General features: G+C 42.1%; 3 protein-coding genes across 3 annotated transcripts; 1 reads left to right on the top strand and 2 right to left on the bottom strand.

The window, feature by feature from the left end:
- Nucleotides 1–10,191: 10,191 nt before the first annotated feature.
- VTJ83DRAFT_7024 (uncharacterized protein) lies at nt 10,192–11,502 on the bottom strand (the record flags this gene model as incomplete). The annotated part of the gene is made up of 5 exons (XM_071013801.1): nt 10,192–10,234; nt 10,316–10,372; nt 10,430–10,556; nt 10,618–11,307; nt 11,430–11,502. 5 exons carry the CDS (start codon nt 11,500–11,502, stop codon nt 10,192–10,194), a joined length of 990 nt encoding a protein of 329 aa, XP_070863241.1.
- A 332-nt stretch (nt 11,503–11,834) lies between these two features.
- Nucleotides 11,835–12,347, bottom strand: VTJ83DRAFT_7023 (uncharacterized protein; the record flags this gene model as incomplete). The annotated part of the gene is made up of 1 exon (XM_071013800.1): nt 11,835–12,347. The coding sequence occupies one exon, from the start codon at nt 12,345–12,347 to the stop codon at nt 11,835–11,837; it is 513 nt and encodes a 170-aa protein (XP_070863240.1).
- A 1,111-nt stretch (nt 12,348–13,458) lies between these two features.
- VTJ83DRAFT_7022 (uncharacterized protein) lies at nt 13,459–18,699 on the top strand (the record flags this gene model as incomplete). Its single annotated transcript, XM_071013799.1, has 4 exons — nt 13,459–13,527; nt 13,652–14,053; nt 14,124–14,174; nt 14,239–18,699. 4 exons carry the CDS (start codon nt 13,459–13,461, stop codon nt 18,697–18,699), a joined length of 4,983 nt encoding a protein of 1,660 aa, XP_070863239.1.
- Nucleotides 18,700–18,918: the final 219 nt, after the last annotated feature.

Here is an 18,918-nt window from a genome sequence, read left to right as displayed (position 1 = left end):
ATAAGTTCTTACTATTTATCCTCTGTTCTATAGCTGACTTTACTTAATCGCTATTCTTTAAAGACTATATAGTATTCTTTAATTTATTAAAGTAAGGTCTCGACGGGATTACTAGACTATTGTAAAGGCTTAGCGTCGTCGCCCTTCTCTTACTATTGTATTATATACCGGAGTATTCTATCTTACTGTTACTAAAGTAATAGTAATAAGACTTTAGTATCGTTGCTAAAATAATCCGGTCTCCTGTTTAAAGTATCCGCCCTAGCGTTCTCTAAGCCTTTCTTATAGTAAATAACGAAATTAAACTCCGATAGGAATTCCGTTTATCGAATCTATTGTCTACTAAGCTTTTATTTCGTACTAAAGTACCGTAGGTTTTTGTAATCCGTATAAACCTGAACTTTATATATCGTACTGTTAAGGTAGGATCTTTATTCTTTAAATACTTTAATAATAGCGAGTAACTCTTTGTTGTAAATCGGGTACCGGAGCTATAATCCCTTTAGCTTTTCCGAAAAGAAAGCTACTAAGTATAGCTTACCGTTATCGTTTCGTTAGCTAAGTTATCCTCCGATCGTATAATTTAATACATTGGTTTCTACCTCGAAAGGTTTCCTAGGGTCTAGCAATATAAGTATAGGATCGTTAATAATAACGTTACGAATCCGTTAAAATACTTATTTATATTCCTCCTTCTATCTAAACTTAACATCCTTCTTTATAAGCTCGTATAAAGGTTATATAATATTACTAAAGTTCCTAATAAATATTTGATAGAAGTTAGCGAATCCGATAAATCCTTAGACCTCTGTTACGTTCGTTAGTATAGGCCAGGTCTTAATAGCCTTAACCTTCGCTAGTTCTATACAAATCCTTTTTAATATAATTTCGAACCCTAGAAATATTGCTTTCTAAATATAGAACTTACTCTTATCCTTATTAACTAAGAAGTTGTATTAGTAGAGTATATCAAGCACTTCTTTAACGTATTTCTTATATTCTTTAAGTATTTTAAAGTAAATAAAAATATCGTCTAAGTAATAAACCGTAAACTTATCGAAATAGTACTAAATAGCGTAATCGATCGTTATCTGGAAAGTTACTAATACGTTTATAAATCTAAATAGTATAACGAAGTATTCGAAATACCCGAATCTCGTTCTAAATACTATCTTCTATTCGTCTCCCTTTTTAATCCGAATATAAATATACGCTATCGGAAGGTTAAGACAAGTAAAGTACTTTATACCCGCTAGTTAATCTCAGAGTTATAAAATAAACGGTAAAGGGTAACGATTCTTTACAGTTTAATCGTTTAGCTATCGATAGTCTATATATATCCGAAGTTTCCTATCCTTCTTTAGAACGAATAAAATCGGATATCCTACTAATAATATTAATAGTCTAATATACCTAATCTTAAGGTTTTCGTCGATATACTTCCTTAACTCTACGTCTTATTTCTTATTAGTATAATATATTTTAAAGAATTTTAACTAAGTACCGTCCTTAAATTTAATTTCGTAATTCTAAGGTCTATAGTCTAGTAACCCTTTTATATATTTCGCGTCGAATGCTAAGTATCCCTAGTATTCCGCTAGAATTTATCCCTTATTATTATATTTCTCTATACTTTAGTAGTATAAGAACTTATCGTTTCCGGCTAAAAGGCTAGCCGCTTTAAGCTAGGTAACCCTTCTTTAATACTCGAGTTATCTACGTTCGTCGATCGAAATAACAGTAACCTCCTGTTTTACTTATCGTTTCTAACCGTATCGTATACTGCTTTTTATAAATATTGTTACGGGTCGTCTACCGTTACTTAACTCCTATAGTAAACTTGTAGACAACGCTTTATCCTGTATACCGCCCGTCCGTAGCTCTTATATTACGCTTCCTTCTATTAGGTTAGTCGGATATAGCTAAATATTCCTCGGCTATAGGTAGCTACCTCCCTTCCAACTAATATTTAGGTTATATTTCTTATATTATAGTCGGCTAAGAATTATATCCTTCTTTAGTCCTATATCTATAATATTAAATACTATTTAGGTAGTCTTTCCCTTTACCTCGATATCGAGTAGTTTTATCTTTTATCGTATTTATTACGTATTAAAGGGTCCTGTAACGATGTATAGCTTCTACTTAAACTTTTAGGGTATCCGTACCTAGTTGATTAATATAGGTAAGATAAGGTCGAACTATAATCCTCTATCTACTAATACGAATGTTTAAAACGCTTTCTATTATATAATAACCTATAGTCTATTATCGGGTTACTAAGTTTATACGGTAGCCGTTTCCTTATAGCTATATAGTGTTTTCTTATTATATTCTTTTATTATATTTCTCTATTTAATTATCTTATCGGATTTCCTTATCCGATTTTATCGTTTAATCTTATTATCGGGTTTCTTTATCGGTTTTTATAGTTACTGTACTAGATTCGGTTTCTAGATTAGTTTTACTAATTATATTTCCTTATTTCCTTTCGTTATTAGGTTCGTTTATCGGATTTCGTAGTCCGATCCGGTTATTATATTTCGTTATCTAAGGTTAGTAGCCGCTTTATATTAGCCTATTAGGAGGTTGTAAAAGTAAATCTTCCGTGTATACCAGCTTTTCCTATACTATACGACCTGTTATTCCTGTTAAAGGTTTAAGCATCGTCGGGTTTGCTAGAGGGCCCGGAGCCGTTTCCCGGCTTTATACTAAGCCTAAGCAGCTGTTCTATAGCCTAAGAAACGTCCCCCTCTAACTCCTCGCTTAAAGCGTCTAACGCTTTACGTTCCTAAAGCTATTACTATTTTCCTATTTCCTATTATAAGTCTAACGACCTTCTCTCCTATAATTGTAGTCTGTATACTCTACGTTCCTATTTATTTTATTTATAGAACTTTTAAACTTTACTAACTATATACTTTACGTACTATATATCTTTATATATATTATAGCGGTTGTATACTTAGGATACTATAGGCTAAGTTTTAAGTAGCTATACGTATATTTTTCCTGGTTTAACTTTAGTAATATACTACAGATTATTTGTATTCCCTATACTTTGGTTAAACGTCTAAAGAATCGGCTTAAGCTAGTCGCTATTAATCGTTTTTCTAATCGGCTAGTACCCGAAGTTAAACTTCTCCTTATAATAGTATCGGTACGTATACGTAATATATTAGAACTATAGGATTTAAATATAATCCTGTTATACTGGACGGAGCCTCCCTATATCTCCGTTTATCGCGATATATCTTTATCCTAGTCCGTCGAATATTATTTCCTTTATCGTTTTACTAATATTAATATACTAGCGTCGCTACTAGTATTCTTCCTATATAGGGTATATCCGATAATATATACTTTCGAATTCCTATATATCGTTATATTTAATCTTAGGGATATAGACCTTTTTAGGATTTATATTTGTTTATTCCGTAAAGACTAGTCCTTTAAACGGATAATTTTTAGAGATATATTTAAGCGTTATAACGGGTTATAGGTGTAGCCGTTGTTTAAGTTTATAGATCCTATCGTTTAATTTAGCGTTAACTTATCATAGTTTTATAATTCGTCGTTATAAGTATATAATATTAGGTCTAATCGTATCTTCTTAGTTGCTAGTTCTCTACTAGCCCGTCTCGTCCTAGGTTAGGGTAAATCCCTACGTTTAGGCTATCCTAAGGGTATACTATAATAATATAACCTTTCCTATCGGGTCGGTTTCTTTAACCCTAAGCTCCTCTCTTATAAGGATGCTCTCGAGTAGTCTAGGGTAAATATCGTTATTATCCTAGCCTATTATCGTAAGCTACTGCTATACTGCTTATCGTATATTATTATACGTTTCCCGGTTAACGGTATATTATAATTCCTTTCTAACGTTGTCGTTAGAATTATTTATCGACTTAGTATCGTTACTTCCTTCTTTAGCAAAGTATCGTTTTAAAGCGTCGTCCCGTTCCGTATAGTATTCGAGGTTATCCTAGATATAACCGATAGAAGTAACCTCCTTAACTCTAAAGTTTTTATTAATAATTATAACCTCTTTATCCGGAACTAGCTTCTAGTTTTTTTTAACGCTATAACATTCCTTTTTAAAGTATCCTCTTTTACTATAGTTATAGTAAGTAATATTAGACTTATTACGCTTAGTACCCTTCGTACCTTATATAGTACTAACGTCTATTACATTAATATATATATTATAGGATATACTTTAATACTAACGTTTCTTTTTATCGTTAGCTTTAATAAATATCGGTCCGTAAGACTTGTCTTTACGTTGTTATTTCCGAATATACAGCCTATTATTAATACGAATAGTTATAGCGATAAATTCGTTAAACGTCTCCGGTCGATCGGCCTTATATAGCTTGTCCTTAACCTTCTTTTTAAAGCTATTATAAAATATTTGTATTAAACCTTCTTTATTAATCTCTATACGTAGCGAGTCCTGCCTAAATACCGTAATATAATTAGCTACTAACTTCGTTTATTTTAGTCGAGCTAAGCGTTCCTATGTGTAAAGCTTTTCGTCGATATCTTTAAATACTTTTTCGATCTCCTTTTCGAACCGGTTATAGGACATAAAGATTTCCTAGGTAATATCCCTTTAATCGTCCTTATTATTCTTCAGATAGTCCTTTAAGGTCGGTTCGAACTATTTAAATACTTTACTGTTAAGGCGTAAAGTTACGAAGAAAACCTTAGCCTCCTCGTTCTTAAATTTATCCGGGTAGTACCGGAGGTAGGTATGTATCTAGGTAAGGAATCTAATAAGGTTTTCCTTATCGCCTCCGTACTTCGAGGGTACCTTTAGCTTAGCTTTATCCTTAGGCTTACCGATATTGCTAAAGCTATTAATAATCTGTTATATAATACTATTCTTGCCTTCGAATACTGTAATTTTAACGTTAAGCTGTTCTAAAGCCTACTATATTTAAGCTATAGTCGGGCCTATAGTCTGGGCCTGAAGAGTAAGGGTACTAAGAGTAGTATTAGGAGCTATAATATACCTTTAATTAAGTCCGTAATAGTAACTAAAGTAAGTAAGTAATATATAACGAATTACAGTCCTCTTCTACTAAAAGGGACTTATAACCGAAGGTAAACGGGGTTATCGGAGTATAGTTTAGTAAAGCTAAAGGGTTTATAATAAATATATAGGCAATTATTTTAATAGTAGTGTAGCGACTACTTTATAATTATTTATTAGAGAACCTTTAAAGGTCCTTCTAAAGAGTAACTAACTAGCTAGTATATATATATCTAAACTATTACTCCCGTTACTATAATAATAGTAATTATTACGTCCGTTACTGTAATCCGGGTAATATTTCCTGGATTATTACTTAGACCCGTATAATAATCCCCTGATTAGTTCCTTAAGTAATTAGCTATCGGAATATCCTGCGTTCTGGCTGCAGCCTCCTAGGCCGCCTATATACTTATCCGTAACAATTTAGGTTCCTTAGCTTAAAAGGGTTATTATTATACGGAACGTAATCTTCGATAAAAAGCTTTTCTACAAACCTAGTAAAGAATATATATCCCTATAACCGCTTTAAATTATAAAGAATGTTATAAAGCTACTTAAGTCTAATATAAAGTACCGGGACGCTAGTATAGTAAAAGAGCCCGACGATATTAACCTTAAGAGTTTCGAATACTTAATATCTTTTAAAAGGCTAGAGATAAGCTTTAACCGGCTAAAGGGTTAGGATTTAAGGGTAGGAGTATAGGTAAAGAGTATACCTCCTACAGATACCCCTACTAAGCTGTTAAAAGTAAGATTGCCCATAACTAAACTCTTAACCCTAAAGCTATCTATTAGTCCTCTACCGCTTTATATAGGATTTAGCAGGGTTATAAATATTAAACTTTATACTAGCGATACCTATTGTAAAAGTATAATAGTTAAAGACTAATATCCCGCTAATAAGACTATAGAGATTAGTATACCTTTATTAGGCCCCTACAATAATAATACTATAGGATTCCTTATAGTTAAAGAGGAGCCTCTACAGCCGGTAGACGGTATTTATAGACTATTATAAAGTGCTTATTATATTATAAATATTATAATAAAACAGTAGACTATAGAAAGATAAAACCCTAATCCAGCCCGTATTAAACGTAAATACGTTAGGAAGGTATATAAGCCTACCGTACGTTAAAATAGACGGCAAAGAGGTTAGGGGCCTAAAAGTAAAGACGATAATGATAAATACAGACTTATCGGATTCGTATTCGGGATATATTAAAATAATAATATATATCTACTAAATTAAAGATATTAAGAAAGCTTTTATATAACCTTTTTCCTAAATAATCCTATTTATAAGGATAACAGCCTTTAAACTCGTATTATTTATTATATAATAGCGGTAGCTGTAAACTAAAGGTTTGTAAAACGCTTAAATACTACGTTTAAAATACTAAGAATATATTTCTTCAAACTAGCTAATACTAACGTACCTTAGCGCTTTTAAGATATTAAGAACTATAAGTTTAAATACTTATTCCTAAAAGTTTACAATAAAAAGATTAGGAATTTTATTAACTAGAAGATTTAACGTATTATCTGCTGTACAGAGGCTAAAAGACGTCTTTTACCTTTTAAATAGGTATTTATATATAAGTTCGATAAGTATAGTTATATCGAGAAAACAAAGGTATATATTTACGTTAGAGGCGATCTATAACGCTGGAGTACCCTTAAAACGACTTATACTACTACCCTTGCTACTTATATATTTCGCTTTATAATAGCGATCGCTACGTACTTTAACCTTAAGGTCTACTAGTTTAATATTAAATAAATATTTTTAAATACCCTTCTAGAAACGCTAGTATACTATAAGCTCCCGGAAGGATATAAGTAGCTAAAGAAGTATATTTAACTTTTATAAGCCCTTTATAAACTCCGAGAGTTACCTTTCTTCTAGTACCGAAAGTTCTCCTCTACCTTATACAAACTAAGCTTTAAAGCCTCTAAAGAAGAGCCTTGCCTTTTCTACGACGACTAATATAGGGTTACTATTATATTTTATATCAACAACTATTTTATCTTCTTCTATCGAGACTATACGGATAAGGCAAACCGTATTATAAATGCTTTTAAAGCTAAGTATAAACTTTATAAAAAAGGAGAAGTAAAGTAGTTCCTAAGCGTAAAAATTATTAGGAACTATCCGAAGCGCCGGGTATTCTTAATCTACGACTAATATATCGAAAAGGTAGCTAAGAGGTTTAACATTAACCTTATAGTTTATACGCTTTATATTCCACTTCCCTCCGACAATTTTATTAAATATAAGGGGACCGTTTTAAATAATAAAATTAAGCTTTTCCAAAAGCTTATTAGTTCTAAAGCTATCTTATTTCTTAACAAATCCGTTACGCTAGTATATCTTTACAGCATATTAGGTAGTCTATTACTTATATAGAATAAGGCATCTAAGGATTATATATATTAGTAAGGAAACCGAGTTGTAAATACTCTTTATCGTAGGGGATATATTATTTATTGATTACCTTAATATTTAAAGGTCTACTTAGGGCTATATAATAATACTTTTTAGAGGTATAATCGTATAGAAGGCTATAAAGCAGTCGACAGTTACTACTTTATCTATAGAAGCCGAACTAACAACGCTTATAAATACTATTAAGGAAACTATAGCGTTGCAACGCTTCTTTAAGGATATTACTCTAAACTTCGGAGAGCTATAAGTAATCTACTATAATAATACTAATGTAATTAGACTAGTAGTTAAAGATGGAATATAGATAAATACCTCTTTAAAGTACGTCGATATTTATAATATATAGGTAAGAGAGTAGGTTAAAAAAGGTACTTTTAGTATCGAGTACCTTTAAACGGTATAGATATCAGCTAACGGATTAATAAAGAATCTATTATAATAGCGTTTTAAGGATTTTCGGAAGCTCTTTAACCTTTAAAATACTATTAAAATAATATAGGATCTAGAAGGTAACTTAGAACAAAGGGTTAATTAATAGAACTTACTTTTAAAGATTTTATAATAAGGATACGGAACGCTAGAAACTAATATAATAAACCGATAACCTAAATATCTAATCTACGTTTCTTTAGCTTAGCGTATAAACGTATTTTCTAAGCCTCCGCCTCCTTCTCCTTCGCTTTAATATCCTTTGTAGCCTTTATATTAGTTAAAAGACGCTTTAAAAGCTCCTCCTTCTTATCTTTATTATTATCCTTTTCTACCGCTTTACCTTTACCCTTATCCTTAATCTTTTTAGTAAAGGAAGACTTATCCTCCTTCTTCTTCTTACTAGTCGGGCCGGGAGGAGCGGAAGTTACCGTTAAAAAACGTTTATAAGTATCGGATAGTATAAAAAGACCGGGCTAAACTAAAGTAAACACCGTTAAAACGCTATTAATATTATAGAAGAGCAGAGTATTTAAACTCTTCTTTAAAGCTGGAAAAGACTCCGGCTACTAACCTTTAGCGATACCGGCCTCTAAATCCTTATACACGTAATAGGTACGATCAATAATCTATATACTTATCAGAACCTATAGATCGGGTCTCCGAAATAATAAACTTACGTTTTTAAAGGCGCCGACTTACTTATATTATATATATTAAATAGTAGTAAATACTAATAACGAAGGATTAATATACGATTAAAAGGATTAGCTAAAAACGTAATACTAGTTACTATAATAGTTATCTAAAACTTTAAAATAATAAAAAGGAAGTCTTACTCGAGTCTATAAAACGTTACTGTTTTATAACAATAGTAGTAGGTTTAACCTATAACCGATAAATATAAGCCGTCGCTATACTTTAAAGCTGACTTAAAATAACTTATATAGGGCTCGATCCGTTAACCGAGAACCCTATAGCCGTCTTTATAAGTAAATTAATATTACTATCTATATTAATAGGTTTTCTATTACCCTTAGCAGTATAGGAAGCTAGATAACTATTATACTATATTAGAAAACTATAGATAATTATAACGAAAACTAGTCGGTTACTCTTTTATAATTAGAGGGTAAAAAAAGTAGTTTTAAACAATTAAAAATATATTTTAAATAATAAAAACTAGCAACCTAGTTTATTAGGCTACTTAGCAATATACTCTTAGTATTAAAAAAACTAATAAAGTTAGAAATCAATATAGTATTTAGAGAAGCTACTTCTACGGTTATAATAATCGGAAAGATCGTTTTTATTATTATAGTTTTAAAATGTTATAGTTAACCGGATTATTATTAATATTTCCGGAAGAAAAATAATTTCCTTTATTAACCTTTAAGTCGACCTTTCGAAAGCTTAGAAAGTTAACCGATTATAAAGACTTTAGATTACTAAATATAGCCCGTCCCAAAGTCTAAAACAGCCTATAGTATACTATAAAGGGATTTAACTCCTAACTACCCTGCTAAAAAGATTGTAAAAGCTACGACGGTATTTCTCTCTTTTCTTTAACTTTTAGGATCCTGTTATAACAGTTGCTCGCTAATCACGAACAACTGGGGGGTATATAACAGGATCTATAGGGACTTATACCCTAGTCCTAAACCCCAGTAAACATTCTGCCTGCTTAGACCGCTATTCTGGGCATCCATCGTATATATAAGTAGCCTCCAGGAGAGGTATATCAGATAGTTGTTTTCTTCCTTAGAACAACAGCTTCCAACCACTTCATTCCGCCGTATACACTCTCACAGGTCCGGGCCATCATAGAAGCCAAGTTGTATCTCTAGAACTCTGCCTACGTCCTCGCTGTTCTCGTTTGTCTTGCGAGGTAACTGAGCGTGTCAGAATGGTGTCCCTACAAGTGGGCCATCGCACAACGCCTGCACCCTCCACGGGTGTAAGTGGTACGCAGACGACGATGTAGCTCTGACGGTGCTGATGCATGACGAAGACGAAACATTGGACCGGACGGCATTGCAACAGCAGATCTAAGAAGCGCATTTACTGTCGCCGAAGACCGTGTTGCTATCCTGCAGGGTGATAAACAGGTGATTCTGAGGCCCTTTCCGAGTATGGCCAGGGTGTAAGCCCTACATTGTAGCTGGCAACCTGATAACACAAACAAAGCGACGATACCGGCCTTGGTTATGCCTGCGGTAAAAAACACTGCCTTGGTCGCTCTATTTCCCAGGAAGCTTCGCTCCCCCCTGCATCAGCCGTACCGCGCCGCCAGGTCTCTCATGCCTTGGATCATCCTAAGGGTTGTTAGCTCATGCATGTGCCGAAACGTTTTTGGTAGTCAAGCGGGCATTTAACGTGATGATAACATGACATACCGAGTTCTGTAAATTCGATCTCGCGGGAACAGGGCTGAAATTTGCGCATCGAACCGGCTACCGCAGTTAGTCGTCGGCGTTTCTCTTTGAGCTTTGCAGGTCAAGGTCCATTACAGTTGGTAAAGAGCCTGTCGGCCCTCAAAATCTTCCTCGGGCGGGGATATCGGCATGTAGGTGTGATATGCCTTGATATAATCCGGCCCAAATCTGTTTCCAATGGCGCGCCACTTTCCAAACTCATCTGTCGATAACACAATACGACATCAACATCAATCCTTTGCTGGTTTAGCAGGTCTACCCACATTCGTTGTGTGCATAGAAGCAACCAGCGTCAAAGACTAACGAGGTGCCAGTGTTGACGTCGATACCAGTATTGCCACACCAAAGATTGCCATGGACCAGAGATGGCTTGACAGAGCGTCCGCCAGACTCGAGAGGGCGCAGAAGACGCGGGATGACCCTGTCGAAGATGATGCAGGCAAGCCGGTCGATTTCAGGCTCGGACCCGTGGGCAGCAACTTCGTAATCAAGCGCCATGCGCAGGTTCTTCGTAAAGAAGACTTCCCAGCTCTCCTCCCAACCGCAGTATTGCGGCAGGTTGCCAGCGCAGGTGGTGACATGAAAGCCGAACTTTCCCGTTGGTGACCGGCTGTTTTCGTGCAGACAGGCCAGGCTGGCGGTGAATCGATACGGGTCAGGCAAGTCATGTGTCATCTGGCGGAACTCGCAGAGATAGAAATACGTGTCAGGAATGGTTTTGTAAGAGCCCCATCCGATGGGCTTTGGTGTATACTCGGGCAGGACCTTGTGGATAGCCATGGCAGATTCAAACTCGCCGTGTACCATGAGGCGGCCAGCCTCTTTGGAGACAACCTTGATGAAGAAGGACTTGGGTGTTCCATCTTGAAGTTTGACGTCGATGCGGCCGGTGTTTGCCCAGAAGCTGGTGCCGTGTTGGGCGGTCAAGACAACGCGACAGCCCTTAGGGAGCTCTACCACGGAGGAAGGAACAGTTAGGTATGATAACATCACAGGAAGTTTGTCAGACCATAAGGGGATAGATAGGTCAGGGGATGCTGCTAGGTGGTCAAGAAAGGTCTCGGATCAAACTAACCCGCTGCCACACCCGGGTCAATCTTGGTGTTTCCCTGGCCGAACTCAAGTCCTGGAGCACCACTGTAGTTCATGGTCATCTGATACCGTCAAAAAATAAAATAAAAATAAAATACAACCATCACACATCCGTCGCAATCGGTGCCAGGTGAGTTGTTCCCGGCTCTCCATGGCCACGTCGAGGGGGCGGGGCAATGCAACGTGGATGAGGGGCCGGAGCAAGGCTGAAGTTTGGTGTAGAGCCTTCTGTCGTGACCCACAGCAGCTACACAATCATGAGACGGGTTTGGCACCAGCAGTATTCAGAGGCATGGGGACACGAGCTTTTGAGGATATTTAGCCTCAAATCTTTGTCTAATCAAGCTCATCTTGATACAAGTCAGGTTGACCGACGCTCCTGTACATCTTAGTCTTGATGCCCGGCTGTGGCCACCTCCAGAATACGCTCTTGCAACCCCTCGACAAGTTCAACCTCAATGCCCGCCTCCTCAAGCCTTTTCCGCCCTCTGTTCTCACCAATAAACTTTTCGGGCTCGAGGACGCCGACGTAGACGGTTTTGATGGAACCACCTAACCTAAGGATGCGGTCGGTACAGGGGAGGTTTCCGCTAAGGCGCTTGTTGCAGGGTTCCATGGTGGTGTAGAGCACGCTGTTCGAGGGCAAGACGGATCCTAGCTCATCCTCAGCGACGCCATGCTCGTTGGCTAGCTTGATGAAACAGCACTGCTCCGCGTGGGTGTTGCCCTCAAGCTCGAGCGTGAAGCCAGTGGCGAGGATGGTGTTGGTGTTGGCGTCCACGACAAGGGCGCCGACGCGGAAGTTTGTGGGTTTGGGCGGCGACCTTTCCGCAAGCGAGAGCGCATATTCCAGGTAGCCTTTGTGGTCGCCAGGTTGAATAGGTGGGTGTTCGGGTGCCATGATTATTTCATGTCATCCACAGGCGTGTCGTGCAGGTATCTTCAAAGTTGATCAGGATGGCGGCCAAAGGGATGTAAAGGAATGAAGGTTGGTCGGGTACCTTGGGCTTTCAGGTTTGAGGACGGGAGGAGCCCGGGCAGGTAATGCCAGCCAAGACCGGGCCTGGACGACTAGCTGAGGTGGGAGTATATCCTCCACTCCCCTCGGCCAGAACAAGAATGAACAGGGCCAGTCCGAGATGAAATCCCCAATACGGTCAGTGGACCGAGACCAGCTGGCAAAATGCAAAGTACCTTGATACGTAGGTAAGATAGGTATCTCCCCTATTCAGCACGTCATTCATTCATTGGTAAAAGCGGAGAATAGTATGGGAGCCAATCTTCGACAAAAACGCCCAGAGGTCTAAGTCACGTGGTCCAGGGTGGAGATCACCTAAGCGGGGGAAACCTGGAGATTTACCAACATCTAAGGCTAGGTAGTTATTTCCAAGGTAATTAACTGAGCTTCTTCAACCTGTGTCTGGAGTTATGCATCTTATTTGGGTGTCCTTAGAGGTTGCATAGTTACTGCGTAGGTTCGCCATGAATGAGTCCGAGGCTATACCGTTTGGGTGAGTTTGCCAGACTACCTACTACTCCTTCGGGACTCGGCCCTCTTGGGGCTTGGAGGCTTAGGTAAGCAATGTAATTAACTGAAGTTGCTGACTCCTAGTCTCACAATGACTTGATGTCCAGTCTTATCAGTCGGGGTAGTGAGCAGCATAGTAATGGAAAGTTGCAGCCCCAGCGACGCGGAGCGATGTTCTGATGGTTTGCTCAGTTGCCTTGCTTGCCCCCTCGCATGCTGTCCGTCCCAACGGTCTCACATCCTACTGAGCCCCCGTGTGCTGGTTCGTTGGTTGGCTCAGCCACAACCCTGGAGCCTCGCTTGGGAGAGTCGGCGGTTCAGAGCCATGAATTCGTTGGCGCTTCCATTGACCCCGCAATGATAAACCCCCTCATCAACAGCTGAAGCTCAGGCATGATTTGACTGCAAGCAGCTTGAGATCCACTGATTTCTTTTTGAGGAGGCTCCCAATGGTCCTGTCCTGAGTAACCCGCAGCACGATGACATGAGTCCTGTGAGACCCGTGGACCTTAGGATCAGCAACTCTGGGACATCATTTCATAACCCAAATATGGTATGGTTATAGAGATTGACACGCCCCTAATCTCCATGCCAGACATTTCCATCTATATCAACATGGGCAATATCCAAATAGCCATCATGCCAATTCACTGTCCTCCAGGTTAACCACGTATCAGTTTCGCAAGAAATTCCTCCGACGGAAACCTGCCAGGCCTCTAGAGTCCAGCGGCCCACCAGCGCCGCATCTCGCCAGCACCAGCATTTCCAGCGATGACGCCTTTGGCCCTATGGGTCTAACTCTTTTACATGCGCCTGTGGACGAGCCGCTTATTGACTTCATTTTTGTTCACAGTCTCGGGGGTGGGTCGAGGAAAGCATGGAGCAAGACAAGTTCTTTGGACCACTTCTGGCCGCAGAAATGGCTTCCTCATGAGCCATGGTGCGAGAGAGTACGAATCCACACCTACGGATATAGCAGCGACTGGACAAAGCGGAAAGCCGATGTATGCAACATCCACGACTTTGGCAAGGGACTGCTTGCCGCGTTGAGCACCTCACTAGAGCTCAGCACAACCAAGGTGTGTTTTTGGCTGTGCATTTGCCGACGGCACCAGTGTCGAATGGGTTGATACTCTAACCAATGTACAGACGACAATTGTTCTAGTCGGCCACAGCATGGGGGGGTTGGTAATCAAAAAGGTCCATTCTTTGTTCTACATGTTGGTGGCATCTTACCGTGAGCAAAGCCGCTGATGGCCAGCAGGCATACATCCTTGCCAGAGAAAACATCGCCTATCAATCTCTTGCAAGCCGCATCCACACTATATACTTCCTTGCCACCCCCCATAGGGGGTCAGATTCAGCCGAGGTTCTGAACAATGTTCTCAGCATCGCCGGTCTGTCACATGCGTACATCCCGGACCTGAAGCGCGGCTCCTTATCCAACCAAATCATCAACGACACATTTCGTCAGTATGTCAATGACATTCGAATCGTCTCGTTCTACGAGACCCGGGAAACAGCCATCGGACCCCTTTTCAGAGCCCTCGTTGTTCCCTATGAGTCAGCTGTACTAGGGTACAACACAGAGATGCAGGTACCAATGGACGCGGATCATCGATCTATCTGCAAGTTCGAATCCAGAAACGATCCAAACTATCGAAGTCTTGCCGTGAACTTCGGCTACACCGTCGGAAGCATCTTAGAATATCTGCATCATTCTAAGAAGGAGGAACGCGAGCAACAGCTCCACGCGCTTCAGACCTACCTTTCTATTTCTAACACCCCCGAGGATGACCTACTATCCTTTCGAGACCCCCACATCCCGGGTACTTGCCACTGGTTCACATCAAGCGACCGCTTCAGTAGGTGGGAGAATATCTCGGCTGGGAGCCCAACTATCTTATGGGTGTGTGGACAGCCTGGCGGGGGCAAGTCTGTACTCGCCGGCCACATTATTGACAGGCTGCAACGGAATACTGAACCCTGCAGCTATTTCTTCTTCAAGGGTGGCAACAACTTAAAGGCAGAATTTGGCACTTGCCTCCGCTCGCTCGCGTATCAGATGGCATTGCACGATTCGGAGATCTTGGACGCATTGCTTTCCATGTGCCAGGAACCTGTCTGGACCGACAAGGACGATGTTCGTAGCTTGTGGCGCAGGCTTTTTGAACGTGGCATCATTTCCGGGCGCCCATCGAACCAGCGGCATTACTGGGTCATCGACGCGATTGATGAATGCGCCAGCGACTCTTCGTCTATCGCGTTCGTCATCGACAAGTTGCGGGACTCAACTGGCTTGAGGGTTTTCATCACAAGTCGGGAATCCTCAGAAATCCGGACATATCTTCGGGCTCTACCTACCCAGGATGGACAAGTCGACTGTATTCAGCTCTCACCTTCCGATACCCTCTTGGACATACACTCGCTCATTCAACGCAAAATGGAGAAATGGGGGATAGGAGAGGAGAAGGATCGCGCCGCGCTAGCCGCCAAGATTCTGGAGAAATCCAATGGCAGCTTCCTGTGGACATCTCTTGTCCTCGAAAGAATGGCGTTTGTATACGGAAGTGAACAGCTGAGCGAGGTGCTGGACGAGACACCACCCGAGATGGAGGCGCTGTACCACAACATACTCTCGTCCATGTCACGAATCCTGGTCGGTAAGGATCTTGCCAAAGCCATCTTGGCTTGGGCAACATGCTCTATCCGACCCCTGACGACTGATGAGCTCTCGGAAGCATTGCACCTGGATATGAAGGCTAAGCTGGAAAACCTCAGGGGGAACATTTCGACGCTTTGTGGGCAACTTGTTTGCATCGATGCAAACGGGCAGGTTCGCATGGTGCACGAGACAGCGAGAGAATTTCTGCTCGGAAAACTCGGGACAGGTCTCGAATCTGAGTTCGCCGTGGACAGCATGGCGGCTCACACTCGGATTGCATGCGCATGTCTCGGCGCTCTGACCGACAGGCGCATGAGACCTCCGAGGACTACCAGGAGGACAACTGAGCTTCATATAACCGGGTTCCTTCACTATGCGTGCGAGGCTTTCTGGGACCATCTTGCCCTCTCCAATGTCAGCAGCGGGGACCTCCGTAATCTCGTACGGAAGTTTCTGAAGGCCAACATTCTGACGTGGATCGAGGTGGTTGCCCAGCGGCAAGACCTGAGTGCTCTGACCCGTGCTTCCAAAAACTTGGAAGCGTACCTGAGCGCCTCGCATATGGTGCGGTCTCCTCTGAGCGATGAGGATCAGGTGATGCATAGCTGGGCAGCAGATCTCACGCACATCGCCGCCAAGTTTAGTGATGCGCTCGCAGCGTGTCCCGACGCAATTCACTGGGTTTTGCCGCCATTCTGGCCTACGAACTCGGCTATTTATAAAGCGGCTAGTCCAGGCAGAAGATTCACAATCAGAGGATTCTCGTACCGCCAGTGGGATGATCGACTAGTTTCCCTCAACTACTACCGAGATCAGACGATCACAGCCATATGTCATGGCAACGACCTGTTCGCTGTTGCTTTCAGAACAGGCATCATCACGTTGTACACCGCCTCAGCCTGCCAAGAGTACTTGGTTTTGAAGCATGAAGAACCGGTACAGCACGTGGAGTTCGATAGCACAACGTCTCTGCTGGCATCTGCGGGCCGAAAGCATCTACGCCTATGGGACGTTAGTACTGGGAAACAAGTACACACCTTTGATCTAGCGCTGCCACTCATGAGAATTGCCTTTGATGGCAACAAGTTGCTAGCCCCCACGCACGCGCGCCACATCGCAGCATGGGACCTGGAAAGTGGTTCTCCGTTGCCAGATAGCCCCTGGCGCGATTCGACAAGTGAGAATGGCCGGCAGGGACCGATCCCGTGCGCCGTGTCCATATCTCCCGGCCACAGGATGATGGCAGTGGCATACCAAGGCCCTCCCATCACGCTTTGGGACATGGACGAGGCTTCCTTCTATGGAAGATGTGGAAAGGGCAGTTTGGACAGCATGACAGGTCCATACCTTGCTTACGATCTCCTGCTCAACCCAAACGAGGATATCCCAAGGCTCGCCGTTGCCTACGCCGACGGAGATATAATGCTGCTTGAACCGTTCAGAAATGAGGTCGTGGCTTGCTTTCAGGCCAACTGCCACACTCTCGCGTCGACCCCTGACGGTCGGTTGCTCGCGTCTGCAGACTGCTGCGGCACGATCCAAGTGTACGACTTCGAAGCTTTGCACATCGTCTACCGCATCAAATCGGCCGAATGCAACATCAAGGGGCTAGCATTCAGTGGCGATGGCCTCCGGTTGCTTGACATCCGAAACACCCAGTGCAATGTGTGGGAGCCAGTCGCCTTGCTGAAGCGCCTGCGCATGGATCGCACAACGATAGAAATCTCGCCAACCTCTGGATCCAACGAAGTTGTAACGGACGACCACTCGGTGAACATTACCGCTTTGTTTATACATCCTCGAGGAAAGTTCGCTGTGTGCGGCAAGGAAGACGGCTCCGTCGTGCTGTACAACGTGAACACGGCGGAGGCGGTGCGAACACTTTACAAATCACCTTGCTTTGTACGCATGCTTGCGTGGAGGGAGGAGGGCCAAACCCTCGTATGTGTCAATGGCGCCAATGCGGTAAAGGCTTGGAGGCTGAACAAGCCATCGGATGACGATGACTGGAACATTGAGCAGACGCTCATCGATACCTATGTGGATTGTCGCACAGCGCTCACCCGCATCCATATTCACCGGGGATCACCAAAGTTTGTCATGTCATCTCGGGGGGCGGACTTCTGCTGGAACATTGACACGCAACAAGAAGAGGCAAGACTGACTGCGGAGCGTTGCGGCATGCTGCGAGCATGGACAGACCATCCGATATCCCCGGATCATCTGATCTGCTTTGACGGGGCCGTGGCGCGCATATTTGCGTGCCGTGACTGGTCTCAAACAACCGCCGTGGCGATACCCACCACCTGCGGGTTCGGCCGTCCAGAGCTACATATCAAAGACATATATCCATGTCCTGACGGCAGACTTCTGATTGAGTTTGCGGACCATGAGGGGCACCAAGAAACGCGCGACATGGTGCTTGTGGATCCATCCCTATATACGCCAGCAGCTCCAGCTATGGAAGCGCAAGAGGACGAAAAACACCCGACACTAACTGACGAACAAGCCCCACCACTTGACGATGGAGAAGGCATGTCACTCGGACAGTTGCTTACAGCGGAAGCTCCGCTGTTAGTGACATACGATGAGCTTCTGGAACGTGTTGTCCATGTTATAGGCGTTGACTCGGACCGTTTTATATTTGTTGACGTGGACTCCTGGGTGTGCTCGGCTAAGTTGGCCCCAACTGTTGCGGACAAGTTGGATTTGTACACTTGGGTATCCTCACGGTTCACGGCAGATTTCGCGCGCGAGTTCGGGTACCCTGCTCGGTCCAAAGCTGTAACGGACGGCGTACGTGAGGCGCTCTCAAACGCCGCGGCGACATGTTACCGGCATTTTTGGGTCCCACGCAACTGGTTCCAACAGAACAGTCGGGTTCTTGGGGGATATGTCCAGAGCGCGTTATACCCAGAGGAAGGGTGCGGAGGGGCTGTCGTGTTTGTGCGGCATGATCGTGTAGTGGTGGCAAAGAATGCTCTGGACTTTGCGCACTGGGTGCCGCCGGGGTTAGACAACGGGCTTTGGAAGCGCGAATGGGTAGTGCGTGGAAAGTGATTTGTTTCTCTGTGGATTACACTGAAGTCAAAAAGAGAAGACAGATCGACGAAATCTCTGATCAAGCTGTGATGTATCAAGCTTTTAGAAAGGGGTCCGAGGGGGCGCGGTGCGAAGAGTACCTATGTCTCCTGACTATGTACATTAGGTGTAGCTAAGGTACCTATATTAGAGATGCCTAGGTGGGAAGATAGCCCTTTTTTGGTGTCGAGGCACCGA

This window comes from Remersonia thermophila, chromosome 7 (genome assembly GCF_042764415.1).
Source record: "Remersonia thermophila strain ATCC 22073 chromosome 7, whole genome shotgun sequence".
Lineage (NCBI taxonomy): Eukaryota > Fungi > Ascomycota > Sordariomycetes > Sordariales > Chaetomiaceae > Remersonia > Remersonia thermophila.
Note: the sequence above shows the minus strand (reverse complement) of the source record. Positions and strands in the feature narration are given on the sequence as shown.